Source organism: Erpetoichthys calabaricus, chromosome 4, assembly GCF_900747795.2.
Source record: "Erpetoichthys calabaricus chromosome 4, fErpCal1.3, whole genome shotgun sequence".
Classification (NCBI taxonomy): domain Eukaryota; kingdom Metazoa; phylum Chordata; class Cladistia; order Polypteriformes; family Polypteridae; genus Erpetoichthys; species Erpetoichthys calabaricus.
This window is the reverse complement of record NC_041397.2, coordinates 302473114-302494555: the sequence shown is the minus strand read 5'-3', so window position 1 is coordinate 302494555 and position 21442 is coordinate 302473114. Positions and strand designations below refer to the sequence as shown.

At 37.6% G+C, this 21442-nt stretch overlaps 1 protein-coding gene across 1 annotated transcript; it reads left to right on the top strand.

Moving 5' to 3' along the window:
- The first annotated feature begins 616 nt into the window (after window positions 1–616).
- On the top strand, window positions 617–20629 carry LOC114641260 (olfactory receptor 1019-like). The gene is made up of 2 exons (XM_028790337.1): window positions 617–726; window positions 19660–20629. Exons 1-2 carry the CDS (start codon window positions 617–619, stop codon window positions 20627–20629), a joined length of 1080 nt encoding a protein of 359 aa, XP_028646170.1.
- The last annotated feature ends 813 nt before the right edge of the window (window positions 20630–21442 follow it).

Below are 21442 nucleotides of genomic sequence, written 5' to 3'. Positions count from 1 at the left end.
CTTGGTGGTTTATTAGTTTACAGGCATTTGCTTTTGATGTTCACCACCATCCCAGGGTTGTGCACATCAATGCTGACGTTCTCACACCTGACCGAGCCCAGCCTGGATGATCGCTTTGCCCACACCAGTGTGGACAACACTAAGGAGGGGGATATGAGACTTCTGAATTCTTTTGAGACCTTCCACAATGGGACAACACGCAAAAGCACGACTGCTGCGTCTGTTGCAGGTTGCTTGTTCGTTGCCAAGGCAACTGCAGGTTCGCAGTTCCACAGAAACAACTACAAGCTGACCGCTGCTACGCGCAAAGCACCGGTCACCCGATGGGTGATGTAGGGCAGTAATTCCCAACCACTGTGCCGTGGCACGTTAGTATGCCTTGAGAGATCATCAAGTGTACCATGGAAAATTATCCAATTTCACTTAATTGGTCTGAAACTTATTATGTATTTACTGCAAATAATTTGTCTTCATTTGCCTATGCGACAGTGACAGGCAGAACAATTAAATACTCTTCCACTAAGTGGCAGCAGATGGCTAATTAATCTGTGTATCTACCTGTTGCATTTCAAACAGTAGAATTAGTGATGCTTTGGCTGTGACAGCAGTGATAGCGATGGATAAATATCTGAAAAGAAAAAGTAAACAATCTGAACTGGGTCCTGGAGAAAATTGTGACCCAGATGAAGGCCCTAGTATGAGTAGTGGTCAGAAGAAAGCAAAAAGGTGAGCTCAAGACAATACAATGAAAGTTGTCTTTCCTTTGGATTTACTTTTACTGGGGAACTAACCGAGCCGATTCCGTTATGCTTGGTATGTGGGGAAAAGCTGTCCAACAGTGCCATGGTTCCTAGCAAACTTAAACGCCATCTCCGAACAAAACACCCGTCACTTCAAAACAAGAACACAGACTATTTTATTCAACTTCATGAACAGACTAAGAAACAGGCAGCTTTAGTGAGGAAAACCACAAAGACGAATGAGAGAGCTCTCTCTACCAAGTTGCTGAACTCATCGCCAAATCAAAACAGCTATACACAGTGGCATAGACATTAATACTGCCTGCCTGCAAAATCATTGTAAATGAGGTGCTTGGCCCTGGCGCTCTTAAAGAAATAGCCCAAGTCCCTCTCTCAAATAATACAATTGTCAGACGTATTGATGACATGTCTGCAGACATTGAAATGACCGTTTTGGAAAAGTTTCACGCCAGTGGAAAATTTCTATTGCAACTCGATGGATCTATGGATATCAGTGGACATGCACAATTTTTGGCAAATGTGAGCTTTGTAGACGGAGACACCATCAAAGAAAACTTCCTGTTTTGCAAGTAATTTCCAGAAAGAACAACAGGAGAGCAAATTTTTCGAGTTGTATCAAAGTACTTTGAACAAGGAGGACATAAGTGGGAAAACTGGGTAGGTGTTTGCACTGATTGAGCAGCCGCCATGTTCTGGCACACCAAAGGATTTGTAAGCAGAGTGAAAGATAACATCCAGATGTTATTGCGACGCATTGTTTTCTGCACCGCGAAGCACTCGTTGCCAAGACATTACGAGCAGACCTAGCTCCTGTATTGGACGATGTTGTGTGCATGATAAACTTTGCGAAGACAAGACCTGTAAAAAGTCGCATGTTTGCATCATTGTGTGAGGAAATGGGAGGGCAGAGCATAAAGTGCTATTGCTGCATTCGGAGGTCCGGTGGTTGTCCCGTGGCAAAGTTTTAGCCCGTGTGTATGAGCTGCGGGAGGAACTAAAAGTGTTTTTGACAAATGAGAGGTGTGATGACGCTAAGTTGCTTTCAAGTGATGAGTGGTATGCAAGACTAGCATGTCTGGCGGATATATGTCAACATTTCAATGACCTGAACACACGGATGCAAGGTCGAAATGAAAATCTGCTTACAAGAGCAGATAAAATAAATGGATTTCTTTCAAGGGTGCAGCTCTGTCAACAACATGTGGAAAGTGCCAACCTTGACATGTTCCCACACATCCAGAAATGGCAAGGTATCAACATTGCTGCACTGTGTGAGACAATAGGCAAGCATTTGAAAACTCTTGAAAAGAAGTTGTCATTTTATTTCCCTTCAGTTTCCACTAATTGCCTTGACTGGGTTAGGAACCCATATAGCTCAACCGCAGTTGGAAAGGACAGGAGTTTGCAGGAGCAGGAGGAAATAACTGTACTGAGAGAAAATCATGGTTTAACACTAGAATTACCAGAGTCTACGAAAAAACTCGTAGATCCGGCCCACCTTAAAACCGTTCAAGAAAAAAATATAACACTTTCTCTATAACACTAGAATTACCAGAGCCAGGCTTCACACATTACATAGTTTATGCCTACATTTAGTAACATTTATTACTAAAATATGAAAAAGTTTCTGTTTTAACAATGTGTTTACACAGATTACTGTAGAAACGGAACACACGTGAAATGCATGTGTTCCAAATAAGGATCTATTATTTCCATTCTAAAACTCCAGCATATCAGTCACTCCCAGATAATCAAACAAGGCATGAGCTGGGAAAACTTAGTGAACGTTCTGCGACAGTGGGGGATGGAATAGCCGGCTGCTTGCTGCTCATCTTAATTGGCACATTTAGAAGACAAAAGACGCTGGCGGAGAGGTGAGAACGGATTTAAGGTGGGCCGGATCTACGAGTTTTTCTTAGGCTCTGGTAATTCTAGTGTTAAAGCTGAGCTTTGCTGATCTACCTTTGGACAGTTTTTGGCTGACTGCTGCCAAGGAGTTCCCCATTCTGGCAAGCAGAACTATTTAAGCCCTGCTCCCATTTTCCACAACCTACCTATGCGAGGTGGGCTTTTCAAACATGACTGCTATAAAATGTAAAAAAAAGAGAGAGACTCAGAGCTGTTGAAGAAGATCTTCGTGTGTGTCTTTCTTCAATTCCTGCGTGTATATTAGCGTTGTGTTCAACTAAACAGGCCCAGGTTTCACACTGAGTAAGTAAATTGCGAGGAAATAGAAACTAGAAGATACAGTATTTCATTACATATACTTTTTGTGAAATTTTTGTTTGGTGGTGCGTCATGGGATTTTTCTAATGTAAAATATGTGCCGTGGCTCAAAAAAGGTTGGGAAACACTGATGTAGGGAACATTATAACTTGGACACTGATCTGGCCCCGACCCTGCCTGTGTGCTGTGTCTGTGTATACTAAAATAATAGATCCAGCTACAATAAATAACCCTGCTGTTCTTGTTTCAAGGAGAATAAACCTGGGTTTGGTAAAGTACTTAGACTCAGCCTCGTCTTTGGGGTGCAAGACAGTAACTCACCAGTCACAATTATAAAATGTCTTGCAAACAGTGGCAACAGGGGCAGGAAGCATGAATTCTAGGAAGCTTGGTTCGCTCATAGATTCCACAGAAGGTACTAACCTCTCTCGAAATGAAAAGCACAGCTTGTTTTGTTTTCTCTGTTGTGTTTGCTGCCACTGCTACCAAATAAGCACAGCACTAAAGTATGTGGATTCTTCAACGCTACCCATTTGAGTCAACTGCACAGTACTCTGGGTAATACCACTAACGGGGTAGGCTAAATATTACACACAAGTCACATACAACACCATACAAAAATTCTTTACCTTTAAGCTTTTCACACCTGGATTAGGGCAATTTACCCTTTCTTCCTAGCAGATCCTCTCAGGTTCCATTAAATTGGATTGGAACAAAATTTTGTGTTTAGGGGTGTCTATGTATTTTCCAGTTTTACACTAATTTTATGTATACCAGTAAAGCAGTTCTTATTAAATCTATACCATAAGAAGAATTTCATCTGGTGTAGCAGTTGATCCGGCTTGTAACCCACTGCTAGGATCAGCTTTTTATTCTTCGGAATAGCTGTCTTATTTAACATTGGCTGCTATAGTGAGATGCTCTGCCTCGCAAAGCATTATGGGGTGCTGAAAAAAAAGCTGTACACAATGTGAATTTTCAGGGAAGTACAGTATGTAGCAAACAAGGTCACTGGCGAGTCTAGTAAATTTGCTGCAAAAATCACTTTGTTGAATTTTGCCAATCAACACTACTCACCATGTGCACTCTTCTTTCACTCCACTGCAGATTTCAAAGTCACAGCTTTGCAAGTTCATCTCAAACACAAAGAAGTGGAGCAACAACACTGCACTTTTCTGAAGCTCTGCACATCCTAACAGTATAAAAATTGTATTTTCTTAACCAAAATGAATGAAAATATTAAGTTAGCAAATAATATTGGTCACTCACCTATAGCCGGAAAAGCATGTTAAAATGAATTGTGGGAGAAATGCTCGGTGTTTGAGTCAAAGTGTGTTCTATTGGCCTGCAGTACACTGCAGTGTGTGCCAGTCAGCTACCTGGGTAGTCCTGTCCTGTGAGTTATACCAGCTAAGCGGTGCTTACAGGAAATGTTTACAGGCAGTTGTTCTTTTTTAAAGACTGTACTAGTTATGGATGATAATAATTCTGTTTATACAAAGGCTAATCTTTACAATTTAACTTGTTTTGTTCATTTTTTTAAGCTGTTTTTTTTTGCAACTTTTTGCACCATTTGTTTATTTGTTTATTTACTTGTTGTGTTCTACATATATGTCTGCACTGAAGGAGCTGCTTTTAATCTCATTGTACATGTGTATAGTGACAATAAAAGGCATTCTATTCTATTCAATTCTAATGGAACTGTAAAGCCCATTTCTTCCTCCTGTATCTGTTAACTTTAAAATACATGCATACCACTGATGGGATGATGAAAATTTGACTGCGTGTTTCTAATTGTGATTAGATGTTTATTTTTTGATGAAAGGATCTCCACTGGGTAACTTTTCTTCTCTCCTTGTGGACCTTCACCAGGACTCTGCTCATAACTCTAATTATCTCCCCAAAGGACAAAAATGAGGAATATCACCCCTGTCTCCAAAAGGAAGCCATTCTGTTCCAGAACAGCATCTGATGAACAGGTGAGCTCTTTAAATTTCTGCTATTAAGGAAAACATTCATAGAAGCAAGTTCTTTTCATTTATATTTTCAAAAAAATAAAGTTTATTTGGATTTTATTTTTTAAATTAATAATTGAAGAAGGTACATATTACTATTGGTAAGAGTTTTAAGGAAAAAACAACTACACTTACTGGTATTTTTCTTACCCTTACAAAAATGAAATATATGTAAAATATATTTTTATATGTATGTATAATATATATATAAAATATATATTTAGCTATCAATATAATATATTTTAAAATATGTTACAATATTCTTGAAGGATAAAAATATTGTGCAATATACCAGAATATGTTGTAAGATAGGTAAATGATTGCAGTTTTTGTATAGTGCAATACAGTATACTGTATATTTCAAAATATGAACATTTATTTCTCAATTTACTTTAAAATACTGAGAATTATATAATTCAAAGTTTAACATTTTCCAGGTTAACATAAAAAACTTGAATGATATTTCATGAGACTGAGCACAAGGTATATAACATGCACTGTATATACTGTATAACATAACTGCAATGGAAATAAGTCTGTTACAATAAATGAAGGGAAATGTATATTTCATTATATTTTAAATATCATAAAACATCTTTTTTACAAATGCTCTTTAAATAAATAAGTAATGATAGATAGATAGATAGATAGATAGATAGATAGATAGATAGATAGATAGATAGATAGATAGATAGATAGATAGATAGATAGATAGCAAAATCAAAATACAATTCACAGAAGATTAGAGAATGCAAACTAATGCAAAATACTAATTTTAATACAGGAAATTAAAGGTGGATGATGCTTTCAAGAAGAACTAAAAAATACAGTAAGTCTTATCTGTTTATATATAAAACGACAGTGTGTCCGATGTCTGTGCCAGGATGTAATGTCCAGAGGGCAGGAATTTCTGATGAACAAAAGGAACAAAGAAATACAAGCAAAGAGGGATGTAAGGACCAGAATGTTCAATGAATAAAGACAACAAGACGCACTGTGATTGAAACAGATGCACTTATAATTGTATGCCCTTTAATAAATGGGTGTTTTGTTAGACTAGTTAAAATTAAAATTAAAATGCGAAATATATTAAAGTGTCAGGATACAATTAATGTAGTTAGACATTACATAATTATTGTCAGATGAAACTGGCTATACAAATGAATTAATTGTAGCAACAGCAGTTGTAAAATAAAGAAAAAGATGGGTTTAAGGTTATGGCAGAGCTGGAAGAGAGAGCTTCAAATAATGGAAATTGCAAAGTTGATGGAACACTCACTGAGAATTGTTTTGTAGGACATTTTGATAAATCTCAGTTTTCTAATAAGTTTATTCAGGTGTAAGCAGCAGTAGTATAATATATATTGTGGGGTTCTAAATTTATTTTTGCATGTCAGTAACAGAGAATTCAATGTCAGCTATTGCAGTAATGTGGAGTAGTGAGTGCCACTGTTTCCTCTAAACACTAGAAGACTGGGTTTGACTTCCTGCTTAGTCACCAATTTCTTGCACGTTCTCCTCATATCTTTGTATTTTTTTCCCCTGGGTACTTTTTCTGTTATTTGTTAATTGTTGTGGTTGACTACAAACGTGCAAGTGAATGTGCCTCATGGCAGTGTCTCTCAACCACTGTGTCTGGTAAGTCGCAAGTTGTTTTGTTCCATAATGGTTGTGAGTCACAGCGGGTCAGGCAGTGGTCCTTGATTCACCGAGGTGGACCCCCCCCCCCACCTCCTCAGCTACCTTAAGTTAAACTGGCATGCAGTTGTGGTTTCCTATCTTTGAATTGCATTACAGCAGGTTTTAAAAATGAATGAAGGGGTCAATGGGTGATATATTGGGTGTAAGCCATCTATTATGTTAATAATTTGCCTTGAAAGATAATCAGGCAAAGAACTTTCAATAATAAATGTCATACAAAGGTTTGTGGTTTCATATCCGACTGTGGAGATCTTTTCTACTTTCTATTAAAACATTCACTGACATTAATAAGGTTTATTTTATATGAATTGAAGGTGAGTGGCAACATAGTGGTTGGAATTGTTGCTTTACAACTCCAAGGATGAGGTTTTGACTTGTCTGTTCACTTTCTTTAGGAACTTTGCATGTTGTCCCCATGTTCACAAGGGTTTTCTCAACATACATTACATGTAACAATAATATTAATAATTTTTTACATTTATATGCCATTTTTTTACTACTAAAAGCACTTTACTGCTGGTTCTACTGTTACTCCGACTTGGGGTTTCCATGTATAAAAAAGTTTTGTCATTTCATAAGTAGAACCAGAATATAATATAACAGACTTTTATTTTATGTAAGTTATTTGGGTGTAAACCAATGAACCAACCAGAGTAAAATGTATGCATTGATTGACACTGTATGTAAATTCAACAGTTTATAAAATGAACCTCTATTCTTTGTTTCTCTGACCATTCTGACCATACTGTAACAGACTGATTTTGAAGAATGCTCCCTCTAAGATATTTTACCGAGGACTAATTAAAAGATACAATGTAACATAAAATATATTTAAAAATAATTTACATGTTTTATTTTATATTTAAGTATACTATGAGATATTCTAATAACACCAATCTTTGGGCTCAAGGCAAGGACAACACTTGGACTGAGTGCCAGTCCATCACAGGGTGAACACACAGACACGCACACACCAGGGCCCATTTATCAACATCTGTTTGCCTTACCTGCATGTCTTTGGAGAATGGGAGGAAACCAGAGCATATTGTTGAATATAAACCAAGAGACGTTAGGCTCAAACTATTTAATGCACCAGTAAGACTGCATATGGAGTATTGTGTGCAGTTCTGATCACCACAGTGCAAGAAAGGCATAGCAGAACTTGAAGCTGTGCAGAGGAGAACAACAACAAAGTCTATCCTGGTATTTAAGGACATGTCCTACTCTGACAGACTCAAGAAAATTAAACCTGTTTAGTCTCAAGTAGAGGAGTCTTTGTGGGGACCTAATCCAGGTATTGCAAATCCTCAAAGGAATTGATAAAGCCGATCCAGCAAAATTCATTCAGCTTATGTGTGAATCTTGCACTCTAGGACATCAGTGGAAATTAAAGGGAAGTGCATTTAGGTCTGAAACCAAGAAGCACTTCTTTACACAAAGAGTTGTGGGAATCTGGAACAAACTACAGAGACATGGAGCTGAAGAAGAAACCTTAACAACCTTTAAGAAGAATCTGGATGTGAAATTGGGATGGCTTAGCTATTAACTACATAAACAAGCCTGACTGACCGAACTGTCTCCTTTTGTTTGTTAAATCTCTTATGTTTTTACCCATGTGGACACAGGGATACCATGCAAAATCCTTGGAGGGAGTATATGGGATGCAATTCCTGGACTCCTTATAGCGTGGCAGCTATTCTACCATTGCACCTCTATGACATCTATTTAAGTAAACTAACTTGTAAATTGCAGTTACCTTTATTAAGGATTTTCAGGATTATAGTATTTAAAGATATGTTTCTTCAAAATTGTTACATATCATTTTTTTTTCCATATGTTTACAGAAACCAATATGTCTTCAACAAACGAAACCATCGATTCAGTGAAAGAGTTCCTTATCACTGGATTTCTTCGATTCAGAGACCAAGAAAGCAGGAGAACTCTGTTTGGGGTCTTCCTTACTGTCTACATTTTCATCCTTTTGGGGAACGTTCTCTTAATCCTAATTTTTGTATCTGACAGAGCCCTTCACACCCCAATGTACATATTAGTCTGTGGCCTAGCCATTCTCGATGTCGTCATCACCACTAACACTGTGCCCAGTATGCTAGTCCTATTCACACTTGAATACAGGTCTGTGCCTTTTGCCGCTTGTTTTACTCAGACAGCATTCTGGCTAGGTCTGTTTGGAACTGAGAGCTCCCTCCTTGCACTCATGGCCTATGACCGCTATATAGCCATCTGTCACCCTCTTCACTATTCCAATTTAATGACTAACCTTCACATCTCAAAACTGATGGCTTCCTGCCTGGGGGTTGGGTGTCTTTGTACGATTGTTACTTTGGCTCTTATTCTCAGGCTTCCATTTTGTGGTGCTAACATAATTACTCACTGCTTTTGTGACATTGCTTCCCTTATGTTTTTGACCTGTGGAGACAATATGATTACTATGTATTTGATATTATTCATTGGCTTGAGTGTGTCTTTCCTCCCACTGGTATTTATCTTCTTCACCTATGTACGAATTATAATATCAGTTGTCAAGATTTCCAGCAAAGAAGGGCGGATGAAGGCCTTCTACACTTGTGGCACACACCTGCTGGTCATTTCTGTGTTTTTCCTGGGAGTCATCATCACAGAGAGAATTCCTGTTACCTCTGTAGACAACCGCATAATGTGCCTGATAATACAGAATGTCTTTCCGGCTTTAATGAATCCTGTCATTTACTGTCTCAGGACTAGAGAGATTCAAAACAGTTTGGCAAAAACCTTAAAGAAATTTAGAGCTTTAGCAGCTGGTAAATAGTTACTTTTAAAAGGTATGGGCAATTTTTCCAAAAATTAGTTATTTAAGATGTTTTGTGTTTTATTTATGATACTGTTTTTCAAATTTTTTGATATTTTAATTAAATCAAAAAACATTATAGCTGAACAATAATGTGTTCTTACTATTTTGTCTGTTAAATGTATTTCTTTAGGTGTTTAATGACCTTTTGGGCACAGCTATCAGCATTGTATCAGTCTGTGGAGAGAATGTTGACCACATTAGGAGGTTTACCTACCTCAGCAGTGATATTCATGTCTCTGGTGACTCCTCCTGTGAAGTCAGTAGATGGACTGGCAGAGCATGGGGGGTCATGAGGTCACTGGAAAGGGGTGTGTGGCACTCTTGATATCTTTGCAAAATGACAATAGTCCAAGTCTTTGGAGTCCTTGTGCTGTCTGTTTTCCTGTCTGGTTGCAAGACATGGCTGCTATCCAGTGACCTGAGACCAAGACTGGACTCCATAAGGTACTGTATCTCTTCAGAGTATCCTTGGGTACTGCTGGTTTAACTTTGTCTGTGTCCCAAATGAGGCATATTACCTGCATCGTGTGAGAGAGTCACTTACAGCACTACGGCCATATGGCAGATTTTCCTGAGGGTGATCTGGCTCACAGTATCCTCATTGCTGAGGACCTGAGAGACTGAACCAGGCCAAGTGGACACCCTCGCAAGACCTGGCTGTGGCAGATAGATGGTCAATTTCAGAGGGTGAGACTGGACCACATGACTGCCTGGGGGGTAACCACTCGGGATACCAAGATGTTTTGTTGTGTGGAGGGTACGGCAATGTACTGTATCAGTGAATACTCCCCAACCTGAACTGACCTGACCTGATTGGGTCATTGACAACATACGCACCTCCTTCTCCTTTTGGACAAGTTACGTTACATTTACATTTACAGAATTGATCATCATAAACGATGAGCTCAGAACAAAGCACAAGCGAGTCACAAATCCTAGGTTATAAAACCTAACAGCTAATATGAGGTAGAGACAAACTCATCAAACAACAGAGTCTTCAAACACATCTTAAACACATGAATAGAGTCAAATTCCAAATGGAGGTGGGCTGCTCATTCCATTAACTAGGAGCTGCACAAGAGAAGATTTGATACCACACAAAGGTGGCATTACCAGCTGTCATACATCAGCAGACCTGAGTGGTCAAGAAGGAGCATAGGACCTGATAAGTGTCACCATATATGTGGGTGCTGACCTTTTGACTACTCCATAGGCAAGCATCAAGGATCTTAACTTAATGAGTGCCACTGCAGGAAGCCAAAGTATTGATCTGAAGAGAGGAGTGACATGTGCCCACCTCAGCTGGTTCAACAGCAGATATGCCCCTGTATTTTGAATCAGCTGCAGCAACTTGACCACACATGCTGGTACTCCCGCCAGAAGAGTAATCCCCCTACTGGTAACAATATACAGTGGATTAAGAAAGTTTTCACTTTCTGCACACTCCATTGTGTTGTAGATTTCATTTTAAATCTAGAAATTTGCCATTTTTGCCCATCAATTTACAGTCAGTAACCTATAATGGCAAAGTTATAACAGATTTTCAGAAAGGTCTGTAAATGTATTAAAAATCAAAAGCTAAAATCTCTCATTCATAAAAGTATTCAGACCTTTAATTCAGTACTTTGTAGAAGCCTCTTTGGCAGCAATCCCAGCTTCATGTCTTCATAGGTAAGTTTCTACTTTGCACATCTGGATTTAGGCAGTTTACCCGTTCTTCCTAGCAGATCCTCTCAGATTCCATTAGACTGGATTGGAATTGTCTGAAAACCGCTGTCTTCAGGTTTCTCCACAGATGTTCTATAGGGTTTAAGTTTGGGCTTTGGCTGAGCCATTAAAGGACAATGAAAAGACTTGTCCCAAAGGATTGTCTTAGTCATATGCTTCAGGTCATTGTCATGATGAAAGGTTAATCACTGCCCCAGTCTGAGGTGGCGTGCACTCCCAAGCAGGTTTCCTACAAGGACCTCTGTGAATTTGGCAGCATTCATCCTTCCCTCAATTCTGACCAGTCTCCATGTCCCTGCACTGAGAAGAAACCCCTTTGACATAATGCTACCACCACCATGTTTTACAGTATTAGGTGGGAGAGGAACAGTGCCTGACATTTGTCAGACATAGTGCTTGCAGTTCTACTCAATTTTTGTCTCATCAGATCAGAGAATCTTTTTCCTTATGCTCTCAAGGTCATTTGGAAAACTTTACTCAAGAGCAGCTCCCATCTAGCTCCTCTACCATAAATGCTTGATTGATAGAGTTCTGCTGAGATGGTTATACTTCCTACAAGTTCTCCCATCACAGTAGAGGATGTCTAAAGGTCTATGAGAGTGACTGTTGGGTTCTTGGTCACCTCCCTGATCAAGTGTTGGTGGGTCCAGAACTTTTCCTACTTCTCCCATTTCAATTCCATGTACGGCGCAGTCTTTCTCCCTGAAGACCAACTATGCTGGACTGATTATTGTGTCCAAATAGTGACCTGGGCAGTGAGACAGCCGTGCTTCTCTAAGATAAATTTAACAGAATAAAATATCAATACTTTTAAGACTTCTGAACTCTTGAGACCTTTGCCAATGGGACGACATGCAGAAGCACGACTCACAGAAGCGCGACTGCCGCACTGTTGAAGGTTGCTTGTCCACTGCCAAGGCAACCGCAGGTTCGCAGCACCACAGAAACAACTACAAGCTGACCGCTGCTATGCGCAAAGCGCCAGTCGCCCGATGGGTGATGCAGGGAACATTAGAACTTGGCCACTGACCTGTCACCGACCCTGCCTGTTTGTTGTGTCTGTGTATAGTAGAATGGTAGATCCCACTACAATAAATAACCTTGCTATTCTTGTTTTGAGGAGAATAAAGCTGGGTTTTGTAAAGTACTTAGACTCAGCCTCGTCTTTGGGGTGCAAGACAGCAACTCACCCATCACAATTATAAAATGTCTTGCAAACAGTGGCAACAGGGCCACGAAGCATGAAGTCTAGGAAGCTTGGCTCACCCATAGATTCCACAGAAGGTATTAACCTCTCTCGAAATGAAAACTACAGCTTGTTTTGTTTTCCCTGTTGTGTTTGCTGCCACTGCTACCAAATAAGCACAGCATTCGAGCATGTGGATTCTTCAACACTACCCATTTGAGTCAACTGCACAGTACTCTGGGTAATACCACTAATGGGGTAGGCTAAATATTACACACACGTCACATACAAGTCCATACAAAAATTCTTTACCTTTAAGCTTTGCACACCTGGATTTGGGCAGTTTACCCATTCTTCCTAGCAGATCCTCTCAGGTTCCATTAAATTGGATTGGAGCAAATTTATATTTTCTTTCTCAGTGAGCATTTTGTGTTTAGGTGTGTCTATGTATTTGCTAGTTTTACAAGGGTATTGTACCGTGTTAGCCATTATGAATGTAGAGAAAAGCCAAGCAAAATGACACCTTTTATTGGCTAACTAAAAAGATTACAATATGCAAGCTTTTGAGGCAACTCAGGCCCCTTCTTCAGGCAAGATGTAATCAAGATGCAATGATTACATCTTGCCTGAAGAAGGGGCCTGAGTTGCCTCAAAAGCTTGCATATTGTTCCTATTAAAGTGAAATTAAAGAATTTCATCTGGTATAGCAGTCGATCCGGCTCAACACCCAATGCTAGGACCAGCTTATTATTCTTGTGGGTGGCTGTTTTATTTAACATTGGCTGCTACAGTGTGATGCTCTGTAATGTCACTCTTGCCTCGCAAAGCATTATGGGGCCCTGAAAAAAAAAATCTGGGCACAATGTGAATTTTCAGGGAATTATGTAGCAAACAAGGTCAATGGCGAGTCTAGTAATTTTGCTGCAAAAATCGCTTTCGTGTCTACTCACCATGTGCACTCTTCTTTCACTCCGCTGTAGGTTTCAAAGTCACAGCTTTGCAAGTTCATCTCAAACAACAAAGAAGTGGAGCAACAACACTGCACTTTTCTGAAGCTCTGCATGTTCTTAACCAAAATGAATGAAAATATCAAGCTAACAAATAATATAGGTCACTCAGCTATACCTGGATAAGCATGAATTATGGGAAAAATGCTCGGTGTTTGAGTCACAGTGTTTGAGTCACAGTGTGTTCTACTGGGCTGCAGTTCACTCCAGTGTGTGCCAGTCAGCTATCTGGGTAGTTCTGTCCTGTGAGTTATACCAGCTAAGTGGTGCTTACAGGAAATGCTTAGAGGCAGTTGTTCTTTTTTAAAGACTGTACTAGTTATGTATGATAATAATTCTGTTTATACAAATGCTAATCTTTACAATTTAACTTGTTTTGTTCATTTTTACATCCGTACCACTGATGGGATGATAAAAATTTGACTGCGTGTTTCTCATTCTGATTAGATTATTATTATTATTATTATTATTAGATAATTTCCCCTTGGGATTAATAAAGTATCTATCTATCTATCTATCTATCTATCTATCTATCTATCTATCTATCTATCTATCTATCTAGATGTTTATTTTTTGATGAAAGGATCTCCATTGGGTAACTTTTTTTCTCTCCTTGTGGACCTTCGCCAGGACTCTGCTCATAACTCTTAATTATCTCCCCAAAGGACAAAAATGAGGAATATCACCCCTGTCTCCAAAAGGAAGCCATTCTGTTTCAGAACAACATCTGATGAACAAGTAAGCTCTTTAAATTTCTACTATTAAGGGAAACATTCATGGAAGCAAGTTATTTTCATTTATATTTTCAAAAAAAGAAAGTTTATTTGGATTTTATTTTTTAAATTAATAACTGAAGAAGATACATATTATTATTGGTAAGATTTTTAAGGAAAAAACAACTGCACTTTCTGGTATTTTTCTTGCCCTTACAAAAATTAAATATATGTGAAATATATTTTTATATGTATGTATAATATATATTTAAAATATATATTTAGCTATCAATATAATATATTTTAAAATATGTTACAATATTCTTGAAGGATAAAAATATTGTGCAATATACCAGAATATTTTGTAAGATGGGTAAATTAGTGCAGTTTTAATATAGTGCAAGATATATTTCAAAATATGAAAATTTATTTCTCAATAAAGTTTAAAATACTGAGAATAATATAATTCAAAGTTTAATCTTTTCCAGATTAACATATAAGACATGAATTATATTTCATTGGACTGAGCATGAGGTATATAACATGTCTTAACCACAATGGAAATATGTCTGTTACAATAAATGAAGGGACATGTATATTTCATTATATTTCAAATAGCATAAAAATATATCTTTTACCTTTTTACACATGCTCTTTAAATAAATTAGTAAATAGATAAGTTTGAAACACACTATATAATAGATAGATAGATAGATAGATAGATAGATAGATAGATAGATAGATAGATAGATAGATAGATAGATAGATAGATAGATAGATAGTGAAAGGCACTATATAATAGATTATATAATAGATCAGTTTTCTAATATGTTTATTCAGGTGTAAGCAGCAGTAGTATAATATATATTGTGGGGTTCTAAATTTATTTTTGCATGTCAGTAACAGAGAATTCAATGTCAGCTATTGCAGTAATGTGGCGTAGTGAGTGCCACTGTTGCCTCCAAGCACTAGAAGACTGGGTTTGACTTCCAGCTTAGTCACCATTTTCTTGCACATTCTCCTCATATCTTTGTATTTTTTTCCCCTGGGTACTTCTGTTTTCTGTTATTTGTTAATTGTTGTGATTGACTACAAACGTGCAAGTGATTGTGCCTCATGGCAGTGTTTCTTGACTACTGTGTCTGGTAGGTTGCTAGTTGGTATCATTCATAATGGTGGTGAGTGGCAGCAGGCCAGGCAGTGGTTCTCAATTCACTGAGGTGGACACCCCCCCTCCCCAGCTACCTTAAGTCAAACTGGCATGCAGTTGTGGTTTCCTATCCTTGAATTGTATTAAAGCAGGTTTTAAAAATGAATGAAAGGATCAATGGGTGATATACTGGATGTAAGCCATCTGTTATCTGTTAATAATTTGCTTTTGAAAGATAATATGGCAAAGAAATTTCAATAATAAATGTTATACAAAGGTTTGTGGTGTCACTTTTGAGTGTGGAGATCTTTTCTACTTTGTACTAAAACATTCACTGACTTTGAAGATGTTTATTTTATATGAATTGAAGGTGAGTGGCGACAAAGTGGTTAGAATTGTTGCTTCACAATTCCAAGGATGATGGTTTGACTTGTCTGTTCACTTTCTTTATGAACTTTTCATGTTGTCCCCATGTTCACAAGGGTTTTCTCATCATACATTACATGAGACAATAATAATAATAATAATAATAATTCTTTACATTTATATAGCATTTTTCTTCACTACTAAAAATGCTTTCCTGCTGGCACTACTGTTACTCCAGCTTGGGTTACCATGTTTAAAAAGTGTCGTCATTTCTACACGGTGTGAGTGAAATGTAAGCAAAACCCCATAAAATAAAGTCTGCCATGTGCAATTTAATCACCTCTGAATTGTTTGATTTGTAATTTTAAACTGTGGGGTAAATTAAGGAAAAAAGTGTCTTTGTCAAATATTATGGAGAGCACTGTAGGACGCAGTGCATTCCATGCTGAAATATATTCTGAAAGTTTGATGCTTTTTGATACCTTAAGAAAAATGGTAAAAAAAATTGTTACATGTTCATTTCTGTAATATAGCTGATAGAGATGAATAAATCTACTGCCACACTAACAATACTAATTATGAATGGGTTTGGAATATTAGAGCACCTTTCCACACGTTTTACAGATTCTCACGTACCATATGAAAAAACTAAGCATCAAGCGGCAGTCAAAATGAAAAATAAGAGTGTTAAAGAATTAAGAAGCTCTTAATATTGAATTTATTTCAGATTGCATGATTATTATTACAATTTACAAGCTAAGTGCTGTACTGATGACAGAACACTGATAAAGCATTTTAAGCTATCATAGTGTGATTTTCTCAATATAATACACAACTGTCAGATGTCGATTATATAATATATGTGCAACGCAAAGTTAATAAAGAAAATATACTTCAATATACAAAAATAACAAATATATAAAAATATATGGAAATACTTTATCTATATATTCAAAAATATATTGTATGGCATATTATAATTAGAGTTTAGTATATTTAAAAATATATTGTAATATATTTTGTAATATGTGTCTTGTGGTATATTACTATCATTTTAAAATACATTGAGAAATATCATTCTGTATTTTGAAAAATATATTGTAATATTTAAAAATGACAATAATCTACAAATTTTATTATATATTTAAGTATACTGTGAGATTTTCTAAAATATTTATTCCTGAAGCATATTGTAACGTATTCGGAAATATATTCATACTGGTATCAATATTTTTTTTTAAAAAAAACATACATTTAATTCACATATATTTAATTTTTGTTTAGGATTACTCCTTGCTTTGTATTCACTGCTATTGGGGCTCTCCTGCAATTCTGAATTGAGAGATTTAGGAAAGTATTATACTATATTGCATTATTATTTTTTCAGTTCATATTAAATAATTAATTAATTAGTATTTCATATTATAATATTCTTTAATTAAATCCAGCAATTTTAATAACCTGCTTACCCTGGGCAGGGGCCTGTCACAATAATCTTTGGGCTCAAAGGACAACACTTGGATAGGGTGCCAGTTGTGGAAAAATAATTTTAGGGTAACACAGCTTTCATATTGAAGAAATAGCATAAAGGCCTAATAAATGTCAGAAACCAGACAAAGGTCAAGTGAACAACAAAATGTACTGAAAGATGACTAAGAGATGACTAAGAAATCAGCAGATGGACAACCAGAATGGACAGTTGTTATATGCACGAACATTTCAAGGGTGGTGGCTCAACTCAGCGGCATAAGAAGAACCAGACTGCTTTTGAAGAATGCTCCCTCCAAGGCATTTTGCTGAGGAGTAATTAAAAGATACAATGAACAGCTTTTTTCCTGCCTAATAACTAATTTGTCCTGTTAGAGAATGTTTCTTTCTGTAATAAGACTAGGGGGCTCTGCCCCCTGATTGCTTCGCTCGCCCACCCCCGGGTTTGGTTAGACATACAATTTAAAGACATTGTTATTTTCATGGGATTATTACATACTCTTTGAATTCTATGTTGCATCGCTTCTCCATCGTCATAAATATACACCTGACCGAATTGTGGTTTCTTCTAAATTAAACTTGCCGTAGCTTTAATTGTTCCGGGACCACAGACTCTCATAGCGTATGGTCCATTATTGTGTAAATCTACGTTTTGAACATTGAATGATGCAATCGCGAAAAGTTGTAGACTCGGATATTCTGCCTGTAGTGTTTGTGTAGTGTTTCACCAAACAACAAATCTTTTAATTCTCACAGATACGCCTCTTCATTGGGAGGCGACACTACTATACCCAGATGGCAACACGAATTAGACGATCTACAATTCTCCGACTTAAACTTTAAAGCCTTACAATATGTATATACTTCTGACATATCACCTATGTCTGTATATTCAATCTCTTTTTGCTGTTCATTTATTTCACCGAGTAATAATTTCCATTTGTTTGTGCTAATCCGATCTTTCTTTTTTTGATACTTTCGAATTTTATTACTTTCATATTCTTTAACTTGCTCTGCATGTGTATCGCTCCACCATTTTTTTTTTACCATTTCGAATGTCATTGCTTTCATTATCTCTAACCTGCTCTGCATGTGTATCGTGCCATCGTTTTTGAACATCTTTATTAAGTCTTTTATTTCTGACCCCGATTGGACCTATGTGGTTTTCAATTCAACTTGGTCCAGGCTGATTATTACTTTCCTTATTTTCTGAATTTGCACAAAAATTATTTTTGTTCTTTTTTGCATTCTTTTTTGCCTTCTTTTATTTCCCACGCTTTTGTGTCTCTTTTCAACGCGTTGCTATTTCTTCTTTGCTTAGTTGTTGATGTGCCATCTAGAACATATAAAATTTTTAAGAGCTAGGAGCACATGAAGTTCGTCTGCCAAAACATTTCACCAACTGAAAGGTTAGATGTCCATGATCTTGTTTTAAATTGTTTGTAAGTAGGGAGTGACGTGCAAAAGTCACTGTATCACGGGTCTTGCTTCCAAAAGTTGTAAAGTCTAGTCTCGTGGGACGTCAAAGTGTCTTTCCGAGAAGATCACATCTCTCCCCAAGACGTCTCTCTTATAATAGAGAGATGTTAAATTTCTACCACACAGTCCATCACAGGGTGAACACCCACACACGCACACACACCAGGGTCCATTTATCAACATCTGTTTGCTTTACCTGCATGTCTTTGGACAATGGGAGGAAACCAGAGAGTACTGTTGGACATAAACCAAGAGACATTAGGCTCAAACTATTTAATGCACTAGTAAGACCACATCTAGAGTATCATGTGCAGTTCTGGTCACTACAGTACAAGAAAGACATAGCAGCACTTGAAGTGCATCATGGGACTTAAGGACATGTCCTACTGTAACAGACTCAGAGAATTAAACCTGTTTATTCTCAAGCAGAGGGAACTGCGTGGGGACCTAATCTCGGTATTTCAAATCCTCAAAGGCATTGATAAAGTAGATCCAGCAACATTCTTTCAGCTTAAGGGTGAATCACATACTCAAGGATATCAGTGGAAATTAAGGGGGCAGTGCATTTAGGTATGATGTCAGGAAGTACTTCTATAGATTAAGTCTTGTGGGAAATCTGAAACAAACTACTGTAGCTAAAGCAGCAAACTTTGAAGAATCTGAATGAGATATTAGGACAGCTTAGATATTAGCTAAACAAACAGGCTTGATGGAGTGAATGGTCTCCTCTCGTTTGTTAAATCTCTTATGTTCTTACCCATGTGGACATAGGCAGATCATGCAAACTCCATGGAGGGAGTACATGGGATGCAATTCCTGGTCTCTTTATAGCGTGGCAGAGGCGCTACCATTATACCTCTGGGTCATCTATTTCATTGCATTAACTTGTAAATTGCGGTTACCTGTATTAATGATTTTCCGAATTATAGTATTATTTTTAAAAATATTTTTCTTCAGATTTGTTAAATATAATTTGTTTTTTCATTCTCAGGTTTACAGAAACTAATATGTCTTCATTAAACGAAACCAGTTATTCAGTAAAAGAGTTCCTTATCACTGGATTTCTTCGATTCAGAGACCAAGAAAGCAGGAGAACTCTGTTTGGCGTCTTCCTTACTGTCTACATTTTCGTCCTTTTGGGGAACATTCTCTTAATCCTAATTTTTGTATCTGACAGAGCACTTCACACCCCAATGTACATATTAGTCTGTGGCCTAGCCATTCTCGATGTTGCCATCACCACTAACACTGTGCCCAGTATGCTAGTCCTATTCACACTTGAATACAGGTCTGTGCCTTTTGCCGCTTGTTTTACTCAGACAGCATTCTGGCTGGGTCTTTTTGGAACTGAGAGCTCCCTCCTTGCACTCATGGCCTATGACCGCTATATAGCCATCTGTCACCCTCTTCACTATTCCAATTTAATGACTAACCTTCGCATCTCAAAACTGATGGCTTCCTGCTTGGTGGTTGGGTTTCTTTGTGCGATTGTTACTTTGGCCCTTGTTCTCAGGCTTTCATTTTGTGGTGCTAACACAATTACTCACTGCTTTTGTGAAATTACTTCTCTTATGTTTCTAACCTGTGGAGATAATATGATTACTGGTTATTTGATATTATCCATTGGCTTGAGTGTGTCTTTCCTCCCACTGGTATTTATCTTCTTCACCTATGTACGGATTATAATATCAGTTGTCAAGATTTCCAGCAAAGATGGACAGATGAAGGCCTTCTACACTTGTGGAACACACCTGCTGGTCATTTCTGTGTTTTTCCTGGGAGTCATCATCACGGAGAGAATTCCTGTTACATCTATGGACAGCCGCATAATGGGCCTGATAATACAGAATGTCTTTCCAGCTTTAATGAATCCTGTCATTTACTGTCTCAGGACTAGAGAGATTCAAAGCAGTTTGGCAAAAACTTTAAAGAAATGTAGAGCTTTAGCAGCTGGTAAATAGTTACTTTTAAAAGGTATGAGCAATGTGTACAAAATTTAGTTATTTAAGAACTTTTGTGTTTTATTTATAATATTGTTTTTCTAATTTTTAGATGTTTTAAATAAATCAAAAAACATAACTGAACAATAATGTGTTCTTAGGGTTCTGTCTGTTAAATGTGTTTCTTTAGGCCTTTAATCAATTCTTGGGCACAGCCATCAGCATTGTATTAGTCTGCTGAGAGAATGTCGACCACATCATGAGATTTACTTTCCTCAGCAGCGACATTCATATGAAGTCAGTAGATGAGTAGTAGAAGAGAATGGGGGGGTCATGAGGTTGCTGGAAAGGGGTGTTGTGGCGCTCCTGATATCTCTGAAAAAGGACGAAGGTCCAAGTCTATAGAGTCCTGGTGCTTCCTGTTTTGCTATATGGTTGTGAGACATGACCACTACCCAGTGACTTGAGTCGAAGACTGGGATCCTTTGGTACTGTGTCTCTTCGGAGAATCCTAGGGTATCACTGTTTTTTACGGCACTAAAAAACGGTCATAGTGTCAGTTACGGCACTATGACCATGCGGCGCAATTCCCTGAGAGTGATCCGGGTCACACTATCTTCTGCCTGGAGGATTCCAACCAGGATCCCAAAACATTTTGTTGTGTTGTGGGTGTGGCAATGTACTATACCAGTGAATGCTCCCCAACCTGAACTGACCTGACCTGATAGGTTCATTGACAACATGCACACCTTCTTCTCCTTTTGGACAATTTACATTTACATTTATTTGATTAGCAGAGAAGGGTTACAGAATTCATCATCATAAGCGATGAGC